This window comes from Barbatula barbatula, assembly GCF_947034865.1.
Source record: "Barbatula barbatula genome assembly, chromosome: 7".
Lineage (NCBI taxonomy): Eukaryota > Metazoa > Chordata > Actinopteri > Cypriniformes > Nemacheilidae > Barbatula > Barbatula barbatula.
The window spans coordinates 20,887,476-20,905,258 of record NC_136770.1 but is presented as its reverse complement, the minus strand read 5'-3'; the positions used below and the strand labels follow the sequence as shown (position 1 = coordinate 20,905,258).

Genomic DNA, 17,783 nt, shown 5'->3' with positions numbered 1-17,783 from the left:
CCTGAGGGCATAGAGTCAGAGAGGCTCATTTTACACTTTACATTAGTGACCGCTCTGGTGACCCGGTACCTTTTGCCGTCTTTCAGGAACTCGTTGCCTTTCCTCCAGGAGAAGGAAGCTCTAGGGGATGCATGCGGTCGGCATTCGATGATGGCCTCTCCGCCTATGTGGATCAGTGTGGTCTTCTTCAAGGGGTTTTTAGAGAAGTCTGGAGGAGAGGCTGAGAGACAAGATACATTTTCAATTGAAAAGATTAGAAGTGTGCAACAGGACAAAATCTAGCCAATGAATATCTATGTGAACACCTACAATATATCAGAATAAAATAAAATGAGATAAAATGTGTTTGAGCAGAAAATATAGAATGTATTTTATAGAAATATTATTTTCACGATTTGCGCAGGTCTGCAAATCACAAAAGGCAAACTCTGCAAAAAACATATTTTCCGACATATTGAGTGTCATTATTTTAAATCGTTTAATACATATGTGAAAATGCATAGCATAATACGTTATTAATATTACAATATATTGAAAAATACATACATTCTTTATTTTCAAAAATCGTGTTTGTTATTATGTTATCAATCTCTTATTGTCTTCTATTGTGTAACTATTACTTAATAGTAAACAAATTACTTTCAGTTTGATTGATATTAACTGGAATCCACAATAAAACATGATTTTTGAAACAAAAATCTTTTCTGTTTCGCAAAGGAACTCTTCACTTGATTCCAGTATATGGAAATGTACGTTTGTATTATTTAATATACAGTATATTGCATTATATTTGCCTGCAAATTCCCGGACTTGCATTTAATATAGTTTGTTACTCTTTACTGTAAGTCATCGTGGATAACATTGAAAGGTGCTTACCGACAACTTTGAGCTCCGCGCTGGCATATATGTTCCCATTCTCATTCTCTGCCAAGCACTGATACATCCCAGAATCCATCAGGTCTATGTTAGAGATGGCTATCCTGCCACCATCAACATGAATTCTGTCCTGCGCATAAACAAAACTGTCAGGACAACTGTCATTTAAGGTTTTATCATTTAAATAACTACTTTAGCTTTTTTATGAAGATGCTGTGGTTGAATAAGATATATTTCAGCAGTATCACCTCGGGGACTAAAGGTTGTCCATTCTTGAGCCATCTGTAAACCGGCTGAGGTTTTCCATTAGCTTTACATTCCCAGTGAAGTTCGGCCTCAATGGCCTTGTTTGCATCAAATAGAGTCTGTGCCCACTGCAGGTGCTCCACATCTGTAACAACAGCAAAAATGTCCTGATGCAGAATGCACTGGTCTGCACACTGTTTTATCAAACACAATGTTTCTAACTGCAATGCATTGCAACAATGATGAAACAATGTGTTTTATATACCACAAAAGAATTAGGTTACTTGGCACACATTAATTCTAGATGAATCTTGCTGTCCTAAGATCCCTCCCGCAGTGCATATATTCTGGGCTTTCAGTGCAGCTAAATAACGCCTACTACACCCATTCTAATTAGTCTTAGCCCTGCAGATTGACAATAAAATCTATTCTTTCATTATTTATTATTTACCACAGGTTGCTGTGTGATCTGTTATTCGACTCATTAAAAATTTAAATTTCTCTTATTGATTCTCATGCGGTAAAGGTGACAGCCGACAAAATAATGCATGGATGGGCGAGATAAGAAATGCACTGCACTTTTCACGGAAAGGGTAAAAAATTATTTCTCTTCATCAAATGGTCAGTGAAAGATGTTTAACCTTTCGCTTCAGGGGGCCAAACTGAATATCATATAAGCGTATTTCCTATTCATTTTATGTGAGTTGTGCCATTTAAGCCAACATATAAACAATTTAAAAGCATGATTTGTGTCATTGTGTTATTTTCTAGCAATGAATGTTTATCATTATAATAAAATGTTTACTTCAATTTTATGTTAAGATTGTTGGATAATTTGCTGGTCTTTCCAGCATTCTGTAAATAGAGATATTACGTTTTAGGTGTCACTTTTAAGAAATGTTATTTTTCATTTCAGTAATGGGACCAATTTGTACCCTATTTGTCAAACGCACCATCTAAAAATGTGTCCATGCACTTCAGTTTAGATTTTATTTACTTTGAAATTCAAGACGTCCTTTTGCAACACTGCGTCCTTTTGCATTTTCGGCCACACATTCATAAAGTCCAGCGTCCTCCGGACGGAAATATGGAATCTCTAGAACCCCATTTGAGTGATTTATCTTCATCTTTCCAGGAAAGGGGCTTCCATCTGCTCTCCTCCAAGAGATTGAAGGCACCGGACTGAGAACAGCCAAGAAAAGAGACCCTGTTAGCATCAAACTGCACAAAAATCTATGTGAGCTAAACATGAATTACCAAGTAAAATGCATAAAAAATATATATTTTCAGATAAAAGTGTAAAATGAGTTAGGCCGCTGGTGAAATGCACGTTTAGCAAAATTGGTTTCGAGTGGCATTCATGCATTTGACAGCTGCTTTTATCCAAAGCGACTTTTTACATTTTTAGAACCCATGACCTTGCATTTTCAGCTCTACTGTATATTGTGACAGTCGAGCTACAGCATGATATTGACATGGGTAGGGAGGCTTTTATGAACTCAATAAGCTTTGTGATTGTTGTTTGAGGACTAGCAATGTCGTAGTTGTTAAAATCACGTTGTCTGGGATTACAATGACCAGGACTAACAATGCAACGCGAGAAAAGCAAGCGCTGGAAAATTACATTGTGTGTTAAAATGTAAAGTTCAAAGTGGGGCACAACCATTCTACACTTTTGACTTTTGATATTCAAATGGCACCAAAACATTTTTTCAGACTGCTTGGCCGTACAATACTTGATAGCCCTCCTGTATCCCAGCATCCCTGAGCACGTCACCTGTGGACCATACAAGGCCAAAACCTTACCCAACCCCTGAATCAGTCTTCAGATGTTCGTGAAAAAACAAAATAAACTGCCCGATCCATATATTTCCTAACACGTCCCGAAGACTAAAGCAACCTGTATTTTTCTTCAACATTTCTCTTCAATAAACTGCTAAGATGTACTATGTGCCATATGTGGCATTCCCCAGTTAGCCAAAGAAAACCTCTGGAGGCAACCAGTCCATCTGCTTGTAAAGTGGAGACCTACTTTCCTAAAGCGAAACACTCCAGTCGAACGGATGATCCTTTGGCAACGTGGAAAGATTTTTCAAACTGGACTTCAATCTTTGGCTCGTATTCCCCCATCACAGCTGTAAAATGAGGATAAACAAGGAATTTAGGGTAAGATCAATGCACTTCAATTCAATTAAAACTGGCCTAATGCAGTGGAATCCAAGAATTTGAGATCACATCAAACAAGTTTTAAGATTTAGAAAAAACTAATAAAGAAAACCGTCATAAAATGAAGAAGAAATACGACTTGTAAAGTCTAAAACAAACTTGTGCTATCATCAAAACAAGAAAGAAATATAAAAATATGAACATTTCATATACAGGTGACAGTTTTTTTTCACTCAAACGAATCATATAATTCAAAAAGAAAATTTTATAAAAAGACCCCACAACACAGCATTTACACGCAGCATGACAAGTAACTTACATCAAACTTGATGAAAAAAAGTACAGAAATGTTCTTAGGGGACAACATATTCATGGACACAAATATTAAATACCAAAACATTCAAAACCTCTCCGTCCTACTTTATAAACCTTGTGAATGAATATTAAACAGACATTAAAGATTGGTGAAGTTCAGCCTCTGGGGTGTGTGTGTGTGTGTGTATAGATTCTCTCTCTCTCTCACCCACAAGCAGAGAGAGTTGGCTGAGCACAGCTCAGAGGCTATGAAGACACAAAACAAATGCAGTCACGCACAAATCTAGTGATTCATCACTGCTAGCCGTTCCTCCAGGCTAGCCAACTTCTTGCTAGGCTACTAGAGTTTGCCAATAAATGTCCCTCACCATCCCGACGTAGCACTACTGGAGTTGGAGAGCTGTAGACGGTTGTGTTGGTCATCATGTTCTTCACCACGCATGTGTAGTTGCCCACGTCTGATGTCTCCACCTTTGCAATATACAAGTTTCCAGTCCTCTGAGACACGAAGCGTCGGTTGTCCCCAACGACAACACTGGGACGGCCATTAAATATCCAAGAGTATCTGATTTCTGAGGAGAACAAGGATCAAACTTTAAGTTAACAAACGTTGTTAATGTAAATGTGCAAAATCTCTACTGCCAATAGCAGCCGGAAACACAAATCAGATTCAACAAGTGTAAAGTCAAAAGTAACTGATTTTAATATAAACTCATTTCTTAACAGATTCTTCCATTTTTTTAGTGCATGAAACATCAATTGCATCTCCAGACCAATAAAGGCAACCCTTTGAGGACAGATTAAATTGTTTCTCTGACAAAAATTCTCTGTGAAATTGCACATAGGCTTTGACAATATACATCCTGTTGGAATATGCTTGGGATCCTTAGAAACACAACTTAATTCTTTGAGGCAGAATACGATTTAAATTTTTTATATTAAATTCGCCATTCACAGGGGAAATTTCGATGAATAATTTCTTAGCTTGTTAAAACACAGCTGTGGGAAAAAGACTGTACGTAACAAGGTTATAGCAATACAGTTCAGGTTTTGACAGTTAGTCGAGATACTGTTAGTGAAAACTAATATTGGTCCATTCCAAGGCTTCAAATGCATGTGCATTCACCGGCACTACAAACAACAATTTATAAAACTCTGCATTTACTTTCTGTAATCGCTAATAAACAACAAGGATAACAATTTAAAAGGTAGCATGTGAAACAAATATACTAAGTATAATAAATGTTGTGTGTTCAGCTTAAGCTACACGTCCTATTATTAATGCAAAAACCATATTAAATGTGCAGTACAACTAAATAAACACTGTTGCATTACAATAACGTTTCAATGAAATAAATGCAATAAAACTCCATTTGCTGAAGATATTACATATTAACTAAACGAAAAAAGCAAGTCATTTCACATTGAAAAATGCAATACCAGTTAACCTGCGACCTCCTATGATTTTTATTGTTACTGAATTTTTGTTATAATATAAAGTATTGTACACATTCCTTTACCGTCTTGTCTTAACCGTCTTCAAACAACTTTCTTCCTCATGTTCTGATATCAATTCATGTCAATTCTCATTCTTTCCTAATAAGACATCAAGACAGACACGGCACACGTCTCCACTGGCGGTATGAAATCAAGTATTAAAGGATGAAATTAAGCGTTTATCACAGATTAGAGAGAGAGGTTAGAGTGGTCGAAATGTGGATTGATAAGGGCTGTTTAATGTTCAAAGCATATCACAGAGTCCATCTTTTCCACAGCAAAGAGAAAAAAGTCCCATTTGGCTCCGGGATACAGAAAGGTGAATTAAAACCATCATAAATGGTGCAGTGACAAGGTGAGGGACCTCTCATCATTGCTGGGCAGTGTGCTTAAGGCTTGTGGTCTCTCAGGAACAGAGAATTCACAGCCACCATAATCTGAAAACCCTGTGACAGAGCACGCCAATGAACAAGACTATTTATGGATAAAGGGGGTGTTATTTCCTGTAGGTAGTGGTTACAGTGAATTCACTGCCTGGGCCTGAGACAAAAATATGAATGGGAGGATCAATGAGCGACCTATACCAGAGGGATAGTTAACCCAAAAATGAAAATTCTGTAATACTGTATGATTTTCTTCTGTAGAACACAATGAATATTCTAAAGAATGTTGGTATCCGAGCAACGGCGCTACCTGTTGACTTGCACTGGTTTTGTACCCATACATCATAATTGAATGGGTACCGCTATTGTTACCAATATTCTTCAAGGTAGAGAGAATATTTATATTCTGGAAATATTACAGGTTTGAAATATCAAGTTGTCAATGACAGAATATCTTTGAACTATCACTTATAGAATAGAAACATAGAAGATGTTATTCATTCCTTAAGTCACAGGAATTTGAAAGTACCCTGAACTTTAAGAGGTGGCTAACACCATGTCTACACCGGACGTGGCTTGTTGCAAAAAAAGACAATAGAATGCTGTAACGGTCACCAGCTGGAGTGCCCTTGAAAACCACCAGAGGGCACTCCACATCAAACTTATCATTCACTCACAGACTACATTTCCCATAACTCACTACCCGGACTCATCAGCACTGATTTCACACACACCTGCATATCATTCACATTCACTCTATATATACCATGTGCACTTATTCACTCACTGCGAAGTCTTGTTTGTTTTATACTGCATTTCTGAGCGTTTCCCTAGTTCCTGGTCTTTGGTTTATTGGATTTCCTGCCTTGTTCCCTGATTACCCTTTTGCCTCTGGTCCCTGCCTGTTTTGTTTGTTTCTTTGTGTTGTTGGTTTCCTTGTTTGAACTGCCTACCTGTGTATGACCCCTGCCTGTTATTTGGATTACGCCTCTGGATTACCCACCAATAAAGCTGCATTTGGATCTCACCCTAAGTCTCGGAGCAGTTTCATGACAGAAGACTTCGCCACCCAAGATCCAGCAGCAACACACACCATGGACCCTGTCATCCGTCTCTTCCGCCTCAGCCAAGGTAACCGCCCGATAGAGGAATATGTTACGGACTTTTGTGAGCTCTGCCATGGGGTGGACGAGAAAGAGGCGGTATTAAAGGACATGTTCCGTTATGGCCTTGAGGACATGTTGGAGTACCTTATGCCTGATAACACTCCTCAATGGTCTTTATGTCAATATATTGACCTCGCCCTTCGGCTAAGCGGCTCGTCCTTTACTGTGGGCTTTGTGGATGAGGGGTTCCACAATCTCACAGCATCCCCCAGCCCAGCGCCACTGCACGAGATGGCCGCCAGCCCAGAGCCACTGCACGAGATGGCCGCCAGCCCAGAGCCACTGCACGAGATGGCCGCCAGCCCAGAGCCACTGCACGAGATGGCCGCCAGCCCAGAGCCACTGCACGAGATGGCTACCAGCCCAGAGACACTGCACGAGATGGCTGCCAACATAGAGCCCCTGCATGAAAGGGGAGTCCGAGTCGATCTGCCAGAGTCAACCCAAGTCCGAGTCGATCTGCCAGAGTCAACCCAAGTCCGAGTCGATCTGCCAGAGTCAACCCAAGTCCGAGTCGATCTGCCAGAGTCAACCCAAGTCCGAGTCGATCTGCCAGAGTCAACCCAAGTCCGAGTCGATCTGCCAGAGTCAACCCAAGTCCGAGTCGATCTGCCAGAGTCAACCCAAGTCCGAGTCGATCTGCCAGAGTCAACCCAAGTCCGAGTCGATCTGCCAGAGTCAACCCAAGTCCGAGTCGATCTGCCAGAGTCAACCCAAGTCCGAGTCGATCTGCCAGAGTCAACCCAAGTCCGAGTCGATCTGCCAGAGTCAACCCAAGTCCGAGTCGATCTGCCAGAGTCAACCCAAGTCCGAGTCGATCTGCCAGAGTCAACCCAAGTCCGAGTCGATCTGCCAGAGTCAACCCAAGTCCGAGTCGATCTGCCAGAGTCAACCCAAGTCCGAGTCGATCTGCCAGAGTCAACCCAAGTCCGAGTCGATCTGCCAGAGTCAACCCAAGTCCGAGTCGATCTGCCAGAGTCAACCCAAGTCCGAGTCGATCTGCCAGAGTTTCACGTCAGTCCTGCCGAGCCAGAGCCAGAGCTTCACGTCAGTCCTGCCGAGCCAGAGCCAGAGCTTCAAGTCAGTCCTGCCGAGCCAGAGCCAGAGCTTCACGTCAGTCCTGCCGAGCCAGAGCCAGAGCTTCACGTCAGTCCTGCCGAGCCAGAGCCAGAGCTTCACGTCAGTCCTGCCGAGCCAGAGCCAGAGCTTCACGTCAGTCCTGCCGAGCCAGAGCCAGAGCTTCACGTCAGTCCTGCCGAGCCAGAGCCAGAGCTTCACGTCAGTCCTGCCCAGCCAGAGCCTGCGCTTCACGTCAGTCCTGCCCAGCCAGAGCCTGCGCTTCACGTCAGTCCTGCCCAGCCAGAGCCTGCGCTTCACGTCAGTCCTGCCCAGCCAGAGCCTGCGCTTCACGTCAGTCCTGCCCAGCCAGAGCCTGCGCTTCACGTCAGTTCTGCCCAGCCAGAGCCTGCGCTTCACGTCAGTCCTGCCCAGCCAGAGCCTGCGCTTCACGTCAGTCCTGCCCAGCCAGAGCCTGCGCACGCCACGTCTGCCCAGCCAGAGACTGCTCACGCCACGTCTGCTCAGCCAGAGACTGCTCACGCCACGTCTGCTCAGCCAGAGACTGCTCACGCCACGTCTGCTCAGCCAGAGACTGCTCACGCCACGTCTGCCCAGCCAGAGACTGTTCACGTCACGTCTGCCATATCTGAGCCCTGGGACAAAATGACCATCGCCCAGTCAGACCATCACAAGATGGCCGAATCCACGCCTGTGTCTCCGGACAAGACGGCCGAATCCACGCCTGTGTCTCCGGACAAGACGGCCGAATCCACGCCTGTGTCTCCGGACAAGACGGCCGAATCCACGCCTGTGTCTCCGGACAAGACGGCCGAATCCACGCCTGTGTCTCCGGACAAGACGGCCGAATCCACGCCTGTGTCTCCGGACAAGACGGCCGAATCCACGCCTGTGTCTCCGGACAAGACGGCCGAATCCACGCCTGTGTCTCCGGACAAGACGGCCGAATCCACGCCTGTGTCTCCGGACAAGACGGCCGAATCCACGCCTGTGTCTCCGGACAAGACGGCCGAATCCACGCCTGTGTCTCCGGACAAGACGGCCGAATCCACGCCTGTGTCTCCGGACAAGACTGCCGAATCCACGCCTGTGTCTCCGGACAAGACGGCCGAATCCACGCCGGTTCCTGAACCATCGGATCCGCGCTATACCCCTGAACCGACAGGTCTGCCTGGTCACCTTGAGGGGACGGCTCTGCCCTGGCCTCCTGCACAGCCTGCTCCGCCCTGGCCTCCTGCACAGCCTGCTCCGCCCTGGCCTCCTGCACAGCCTGCTCCGCCCTGGCCTCCTGCACAGCCTGCTCCGCCCTGGCCTCCTGCACAGCCTGCTCCGCCCTGGCCGCCTGCACAGCCTGCTCCGCCCTGGCCTCCTGCACAGCCTGCTCCGCCCTGGCCGCCTGCACAGTCTGCGCCGCCCTGGCCTCCTGCACAGCCTGCGCCGCCCTGGCCTCCTGCACAGCCTGCGCCGCCCTGGTTGTCTGCTCAGCCTGCTCCGCCCGGTTCCGCCTCCGCCCCACCTCCCTCCTGGACAGTGTTAGGAGCGTCTGGAATCCGCTCCTTAAAGGGGGGGCTATGTAACGGTCACCAGCTGGAGTGCCCTTGAAAACCACCAGAGGGCACTCCACATCAAACTTATCATTCACTCACAGACTACATTTCCCATAACTCACTACCCGGACTCATCAGCACTGATTTCACACACACCTGCATATCATTCACATTCACTCTATATATACCATGTGCACTTATTCACTCACTGCGAAGTCTTGTTTGTTTTATACTGCATTTCTGAGCGTTTCCCTAGTTCCTGGTCTTTGGTTTATTGGATTTCCTGCCTTGTTCCCTGATTACCCTTTTGCCTCTGGTCCCTGCCTGTTTTGTTTGTTTCTTTGTGTTGTTGGTTTCCTTGTTTGAACTGCCTACCTGTGTATGACCCCTGCCTGTTATTTGGATTACGCCTCTGGATTACCCACCAATAAAGCTGCATTTGGATCTCACCCTAAGTCTCGGAGCAGTTTCATGACAAATGCATAAGAACCCATTACAATTTAATATTTTGTCCACCGTGTCGAGACACAACAATCCCATTAGAACAAGCTGTATGTCGAGTCGCGTCGGTCGTGTCTGGTGTAGACACGGTGTAATTCGTATGAACTCATACAATGTAATTTGTGCAAAAACATTTGATTAAACGAAGAAATATTGAAGCCCCTCCCCTAACCCCACCCCTAAACCTAACATCACTGGGCCAAAAGCAAAGCATGCTAAAACATGTTTCCTTAGTTAAATTAGGATATTTAAGTCACTTTTTTTTATATTTAATTCAATTTTAGTTGTTCACATGACTTTACCAGGTGAGATTAAGCTCCAACTGACTAAAATGTGCCTGTGTATTCAGATGCAACAGTCCTTGCCAACTTACAACTTACATTTACATTTATTCATTTGGCAGACGCTTTTATCCAAAGCGACTTACAAGTAGTTTTATACAGTGGCACATTACTGCAGAGCAATCAGGGGTAAGGTGCCTTGCTCAAGGGCCCTTCAGCCATGACCTGCTGGCACTGAGATTAGAACCGGCAACCTGCTGATCACAAGCCCAACGCTCTAACCATTAGGTACAGAAATACGTAACATTACATTAGAAAAATAGGTTTCGTGTTGGCTAAGGATAAGCATTGTCTCGAAAAAATGTATAAGTACACATAGTGAAAGAAAATATCACACAGAAAAAGTTGAACGATAATTGAAAATTGTTTCCTCCCACACTGCTTCATACTCAGGTAAAAAAGTCAAAGAGTGCGATTGAATACCTGCCGCTGTTGCCACCGTTACGATTTCAAAGCCCTTGTAGTTTCACACCCGATAAAAACCTAAATTCACCTTCAGGGCTGAGGCGAGGCATACAGCTAGTGTATAAAATCCCATGAAGCATTATTCATATGAAAGAGCCTGGGATTATGGAATGTGACAAACAGTCAAGGGTGGTGTGGCGGGAGAATGGGGGAAAGAAAATGGAAGATGGAGGGTGGCTGAAAAGCGGGGGACGCTTAAGGCTATTGATTCCACTGGAAATGTGGCGGAATGGCAGAACGCCGCCGCGGTTGCGTGAAATTGCACCTTTGGCGTGTGTGCGTGCGTGCGTGGCTCTTTGAGGGGCTACTAATCAGCTGTACACAGACACAGGAGATACGCGCAGCTGGACCGGAGGATAAAGAGGCATGGCACTTTAAACCAGCCGCCACATGCCTTTATTACCTTTCAACAGAAGGCCAGGGCTTAAGAAAATAACCTTTCCAAATGACCACAAGGGCACAAGTGCCATTAAGACGAAGGAAGGGGATCTAAATGCCACGAAGCTGGAGCTCGAATACAGAAGTCTGAACTCCGGAGCCAGCTATTGTGCTCCGGTCATTTGGAGGCCTGATTTGTTTACGATATGAGATGATTAAGATACAATCTGAAGCAACGTGTACCACACATAGTAAGCTAGGAGAGCGGGTTTTCTTGACCCTAATAGCATTGAATTGCGGTTCACACTGAATTCTTCTTAACGTTGGATTTGCTTTGTGTTGTTCCACAGCATTTCAAGCTAAATGCTGCCGTCGAATTGATAAAGAAATGCACCGTGAAAATAGGTCAACTGGTTTTGCCAACAACTGTCACACTTGCTTTGCGTGAAATGCTTTACACAATAAATGTATTGGAAAATGGCGGTAGCTTCAAAGAATATAGCCTTTTGTCATTTTTGCCTCTCTGTGGGATTTGTATGCAAATTGGCTTCAAGAAAGAGTATAATAAGGTGTACCTCCAAAATGCGGCGGTGGGCCACATAGAAGAACCACGGCCTGTCCTTCCCGTACTAAGACTGGATTTCTGGCTTTGCTGCTGAAATTCTGCAGATCTGGGAGGGGAAAATAATGGGTCGCCGTTAGACTTCATTAAAGCCAGTGTCATCGCGGTGATGAGCAACAGGCAACGCACAGAGCAGAGACCTTTAGAAAATGCCACTCTTCAGAACAGGAAGGGTTGGGAAAATAAGACACTGAAGTAGAGATAGGGTGATTATTATTTAGAGCTTCTTGGATGTGGAATGAGGTGTGTGTGTATTCTGCAACTTGCTATATATCTGGAGAAATAAAGAACTTTTAAATCACTATTAACATGTTTCGAATTTGATGCATTAGAAAGCAAAATCTCAAACCAAGCATTATGTGTAAATAATAACTTTTTTGCATATGCTTTCAACAGAAAGACATTTTTAAAGTGTTTTTTTTATTAAATCCTTTCCCTCATGGGTTCACAGGTACAGATTATGGTCATGTGATTTCCGAGATGCAGAAAATGCTGAACGCACTGAAAAAATACTTTCCGTCGAGCCATCAAATTAAAAGTCCCTTTAACTGGAAAAAAGAATGACACATGAAAAAACTGTAGTATTATATATTATTTACTTTAGTAAATAGTAAAGTAAACATGCTAGTAAAATTTTAAAAACTAGTTTAATTAAGTCGATCTTAAAAAGCAAAACTGAAAATGTATTGGTAAGATACTGGTTTGTATTAACATACTGTGTAGCACTGTACTGTCGCAAAGTTCGGTTACGGAAGTCATGCCACTTGGCGACCATGTTTGCAGCTAAAACTTCATAGTAAGTCCACAGTCCTATCTACTGTACTTGAAGATATTTCTAAAATCTCGCTGTCAGAAATCACAATTAAACAGAATATTTCCAATCAATACTTAAACAAAACATGAACATCATAATTTTGGATTAGTACGATTAAATTGCACTAAAAAGCACTTTTTGATGTCGTCTCATCTACAGCGCCTACGCACTGGCTGGCAAGCGCCTGACAGGAGCCCCACTCCAGAGAATCTGCAGTCTTTACTGATTGGCGGTTCGTTTTACTGGAAGTACACTAATGTATTGTAGTGGTCCAAAAACACTGTAGTGTATAGGTATTTTGTTTATGGGTAAATACTGTGGTATACTTAAATATTTTTAAAAGTGGGCAAAAACATATTTCTACTGTGTAGCAAAAAATTCAAAACACAGATTCAAGACATATTTAAATTGATTTGTTTTTATTTGGGCCATATATAATATGAATGTGATATTATATGTATTGTTTTATATCACTTTGAGACATAAAAAACTATTTTGAAAGGTTGTGGGTGAAAAGTGTTACTGTGCTCTCTTTCTTCAATGACACCTGGTTTAATGGCTTGTTATATAAAGACATTGATAAAATATAACATGTGGCTATTTTTTCCACTGTTTAATACTTACAGTAAATAACTTGTCACTAAGCATTAAGAAATTAATTGAGAAGTTCTCAACGTTATTGAGATAAAACTCTTTATTGTTGGATCTAAACAGAGAAATGACCTGACCTCGAACATGGCACAAACTTGTGTTTCTCAGGGATATAGAACTGCTGTCTATTCAGATGAAAAATATCATCATTTTAATAATCTTCTAGATGTAAACAATTATTCAAGGGTCTTTAGAAAATATAAATGCATTATAGACGGTTTTAGGCGGGTACCGTTCCAAATTCGAACATCTGCTAATGAAAACTTCCAATTGATAAAATATAGTTTGCCAGTCGCATACGGTCTCACCAACTAATGGACCAAATGAAAAACATGAAATATGAATGATAACCCAATGATCATTTAACGTATTGTGCATTTAATTTACTTTGTCATACACTGTCCAGGTATTATTCTCCAACAATCACATAAACTGTAAAAACGTTTACACTTTACTTACACGCAAACTCCACTTTAGCCTCCCGGCTAAGGATGGTCCCAAAAGCATTAGTGGCTATACACTGATAAACTCCTCCGTGTTTTGTTGCCTGTGGGTTATTGATCAATAGGTTTCCTTCAACAAGCCTGTAGCTGATGTCCATGTCAATGTCGAGATCTTTCCTGTTGAACTTCCACCTGCATGCAAAACATTGGGTGATTCTACATATCATGATTTAAATTGTGAAGTAAACGTAGTTTTCAAGCGTTCATACCTGTAATGTGGTGGTGGACTCCCCTTGGCTTTACAGTTGATAAATATCTTGTTGTCTTCACCGTTCAAAGGAAAAACACTGTCACTGGGCTCCTGGGTAAACACCGGGCCATGTCGAATAATTCTCTCTAGAAGCAAAAAAAGTTTTAATAATCTGCTAATCTGAAACATAAATCTGGATTGTAAAACAGGTGTGAACGCATCAGTTCCACATTCCTTTTAATGTGCATATTTATTTATTTATTTCCAGCCACACTGAGCTCATTAGATCAGTAACGTAAACACGTGCCAGACAGGAACAGCTTTCATTTCCCCTCCCGTAGCAGATACCATCAACATGACGTCTTCCCTTTGGCAGGCCCATCATACGCATAGCGGCAGCGTGGCTAGGTCTGTTGTTTCAGTTGACTGCTGCCAAGACACCAATCCACCTCCCTAATTACTCCATGTTGAGGTAATTACTCCAGCGAAATGTATCATTTCTTAAATGAATAAATACGCTTTCGGAAGCACATCAGATCCTTTACAGGGAAGCGAATTGTGCTTTCTAGTGTAACAAAAAAAGATACATTGTTATTTTTCTTACCCCAATAAAACTCACCTGTGATTTTTACCCCTTTGTCTCTGGGTGAGTGATTTCTTTACAGGTCTGTAACCTTGACAAGGACAAAAAAAAACTCCCTCCCACATCATCAGGCTAATAGAAGTGTCCGGGCATGTTTGCCCTCACGCTGTGGGAGATTTTACCGTTTTCCTTTTATCTTTTCTGTGCCCTTTGAGTGATACTGTAGGAATTAATGAAGCATTTCGAGCTATGATGTTTATTGTGAGTAATACAGTTTTACACTGTTGACTTGACTACAGGAAAATGTGTCATGTATAATCTCTGCTTCTTAATAAGTGAGCGATGATTAGCATACTTTGTAGTGAGTGCATGTCCTACAGTGGTCGATCTAAAAGGGTGATGGTGTTCATAATAACGATGATGATGATGGTTATTATTATTATTATGAGGGTAATAAAATATATGGCACAACGTGCACGATAGTTGCCAGTATGTTATATGGGTTACACACTCAATTTAACTGTTATTTTAAATATAGATAATGTTTTACATAGCAATGTACATCGTTTCTTATTGCTTACATTAAAGTAAGTGCTGTGCCATTTTGTAAGAACGTGAAAAAATGCTTGGTTGTTTCAACACATGGGTAAAATATGGACAAACCCAACCTCTGGGTTTAAATGAACCTACTCATTAAGAATTGTTGGGTTGGGTTGAGAGAGGGACAAACTCAAGCGTTGGATTCAAGGTCTGACATATGAAAAATAGAGGCATCTAGGGGTAGCAAACTACAACCAACGGCTAACTACTCCCCTCCCCCTCCAAGCACTATGCTGGCTGACACAGGACAAAGATGTAACGTTTTTGTCTTTGCCGAAGAAGATAACGTATTTACATTTAGGCATTTGGCAGACGCTTTTATCCAAAGCAACTAACATTGCATTATCCTATACATTTTACATAGGTATCTGCAATCCCCTGGGATCAAACCGTAGGATCAATGAGGAATTCCATGCAAGGGGACCCACAGTATGTGGATAGAAATAGCTAATTCTAAGGTAGTAAAAACACAACGTTTCGATATGTAAGGTCTTTACAGTCTTCTTAAGGGAAATAGTAAGGAATTTTATATTGCATTTCTGTCAATAGATCTTCCACAAAATTACACCCAGCACCTTTAATTTCAAACAACAGTTGGGTTTGGCTATATTCTACCCAACCATGGGTTGAAAGACAGCTTATTTTAGGGTACAGTTTGTATTGGCTAGACATTTAGTCAAATTCATTAACTGAATGTTACTCTTTCACTATTTTCAGCATGTCACTATCAATTATCATCACAATTAAATCTGCTTTAAACCAACAAGAAATTAATTGTCATGCTGCCCAATCAATTACTTACAGCAACTAAGTACCGCACAGCTTGTCAATGTCTTACAGTATGACTAAAAAAAACGAAAGACAAACAGAACAAAGCTGTTTTCTTCATATCAGGCATCTGTTTCAGAAGATCTGTACGTTTGGTATAAATGTGGATTTGGCATCCTAATGTCCTTTGTACTGAATAGCCACTGACCTTCCATCCGAGGCTGTGCCCTTGCACTCCCCAGCAAAGCTTTCAGAATATCAAGCTGTGCAATCAAAAGAGCACCTGTGGCTTGAATGCAAATGGCCATTTGAGTTGGCATAGTTACTGTAGCACAACAACTTAAACAACTGTAACAGTGCCGATGAGTGGGGTACTACACTAAGTTTAAATAGGGCACCTGCCTCTCCAGACTTTCTTCCTTCCTTGCATCCAAAAATGCGCTGTGAATTCTTTGAACCGTAGGAGAAATAAGCGCTCTATATGGAAACATGGAATACATCACACACTTGACTGGTGACAGGGTGTAATTATGGAGAGGCTGGATGTTGGACACGACGGCCAGGGTTTAGCTTTGCCGTCACAAGTGTACAGTAGGCTATGTGCACAGAATAAAGACCACCGTAAAGGGAGTAATTAACTAAAAGTCACTACACTTAGCTCAAGTATGTTGTAAGTGGCGTGACAAAATACTGTGGCTTAATCAATAAATAGCTGTTTTTTCAATGAGTAGTTGTGTCAATATGCTGCATGACAATATGCTGCAGCTCTTTAATAATGCGTGCAAGCTTGCAACCAAACATGTCGAGACAAAGCATGCACTACTAATCTCGAATAGCACAGAGGAGTCAGATTAATTCTCAAAATGTGTTCATTTAGATTCCTTTGATCCATGTTTTGAACTTTTGTTTTTCTGGGCAGGTTCTTTGCTTTTTTAAGCAATATAAATATAAATTTTATTGCAAATTTGGCCAACTTTTGGCTAATTTATTTGCAATGCTAATTATATGTTTATAATTATTAATATTTATTTAGAAAAAGGTTATTTTATCATTTAGCAGACGCTTTTATCCAAAGCGACATACAAAGAGTTCAGGGAGCAAGAAGCGATTTGTCAAACAGGAGCAATAATAACAATAGGTGCTAATACAAAGTTACTAATTCCAACAGAAGCTAGACCACTTTATTATTATATTAATTTATAATAATTTTATTTTTACATTATTATATTAATATAAATAATAGAAAATATTTTAAAATGAATTGAATATAATCTGATGATAGCAAGGTTAACAAATCCGTTATACAACCCTGCAAGAACAATACTCTAGTTATGTTACAACTGACCAATCAGAATCTAGTATCCCAGAAGGCCTAGTAATATAAATAGGTTTGTAGCCTGTAGAGTAGCTACTTTTTTGCTTTAACATTATGAGTAGATTTCAAAGTAGCTTCCACAACACTGATGTAATTTAAATTGTGAATCACTCAAGTATTTTCACCTTTCATTCGCCAGAGCTACAAATAGAAGTTCGGTGCGCCAGTCAGTTACAAACAAACAGAGTGTGATACAGAAAAAGTTAGATGAACTTCCTGCTGAAGAGGAAATTGGGAACTGTGCCAAGACAAATGTCCTGCTGGGGCAACCGCAGGAGCTTGTTCCCAGCATGCATCTGTCTCTAGAGGAATGTGAAAATTATTAGACGGAGGCATGAAAAGCCAATCTCTCCGCTGAAGTGGGGACTATGCAGAACAGGTGAGCTATCAAAGCAACTCGGGGGATATCGTACCTGCTAGGCAGCTCTTGAGTGACAACAGGATTAAGAGTTTCCATGGCAACAACATCTTCATCTTTCAAGGTCACAGATTCTCCTTTATTTCCATTCAACAGCAAGTGGAGCAGACAGTGTTCTTCCTACGTAAAGTCAGCTTTGGTGGCTCTGGAATTTGAAAGGGAGAGAGAGAGAGAGAGAGAGAGATTAGAAACAAATACAACATAAGTGAGGAGAGCGGGAGGATATGTGACTTCTGAAAAATCTGTAGAGTATTAATAATTCATCCCAAAAGTAGACACAGGACTCAGTGCCTATATGCTC

At 41.9% G+C, this 17,783-nt stretch overlaps 1 protein-coding gene across 1 annotated transcript in view; it reads right to left on the bottom strand.

Annotated features, from left to right (window-relative positions):
* cntn6 (contactin 6) overlaps positions 1-17,538 on the bottom strand; it is a gene marked incomplete at its 5' end in the record, with an annotated part of 37,395 nt that extends 19,857 nt beyond the window's left edge. The window contains 10 exons of the mRNA XM_079460383.1: positions 70-220; positions 877-1,006; positions 1,125-1,267; positions 2,120-2,304; positions 3,155-3,257; positions 3,972-4,175; positions 11,534-11,629; positions 13,505-13,680; positions 13,758-13,884; positions 17,478-17,538. Coding sequence (XP_079316509.1) covers positions 70-220; positions 877-1,006; positions 1,125-1,267; positions 2,120-2,304; positions 3,155-3,257; positions 3,972-4,175; positions 11,534-11,629; positions 13,505-13,680; positions 13,758-13,884; positions 17,478-17,538 — 1,376 coding nt within the window. The remainder of the gene's footprint in view (positions 1-69; positions 221-876; positions 1,007-1,124; positions 1,268-2,119; positions 2,305-3,154; positions 3,258-3,971; positions 4,176-11,533; positions 11,630-13,504; positions 13,681-13,757; positions 13,885-17,477) is intronic.
* Positions 17,539-17,783: the final 245 nt, after the last annotated feature.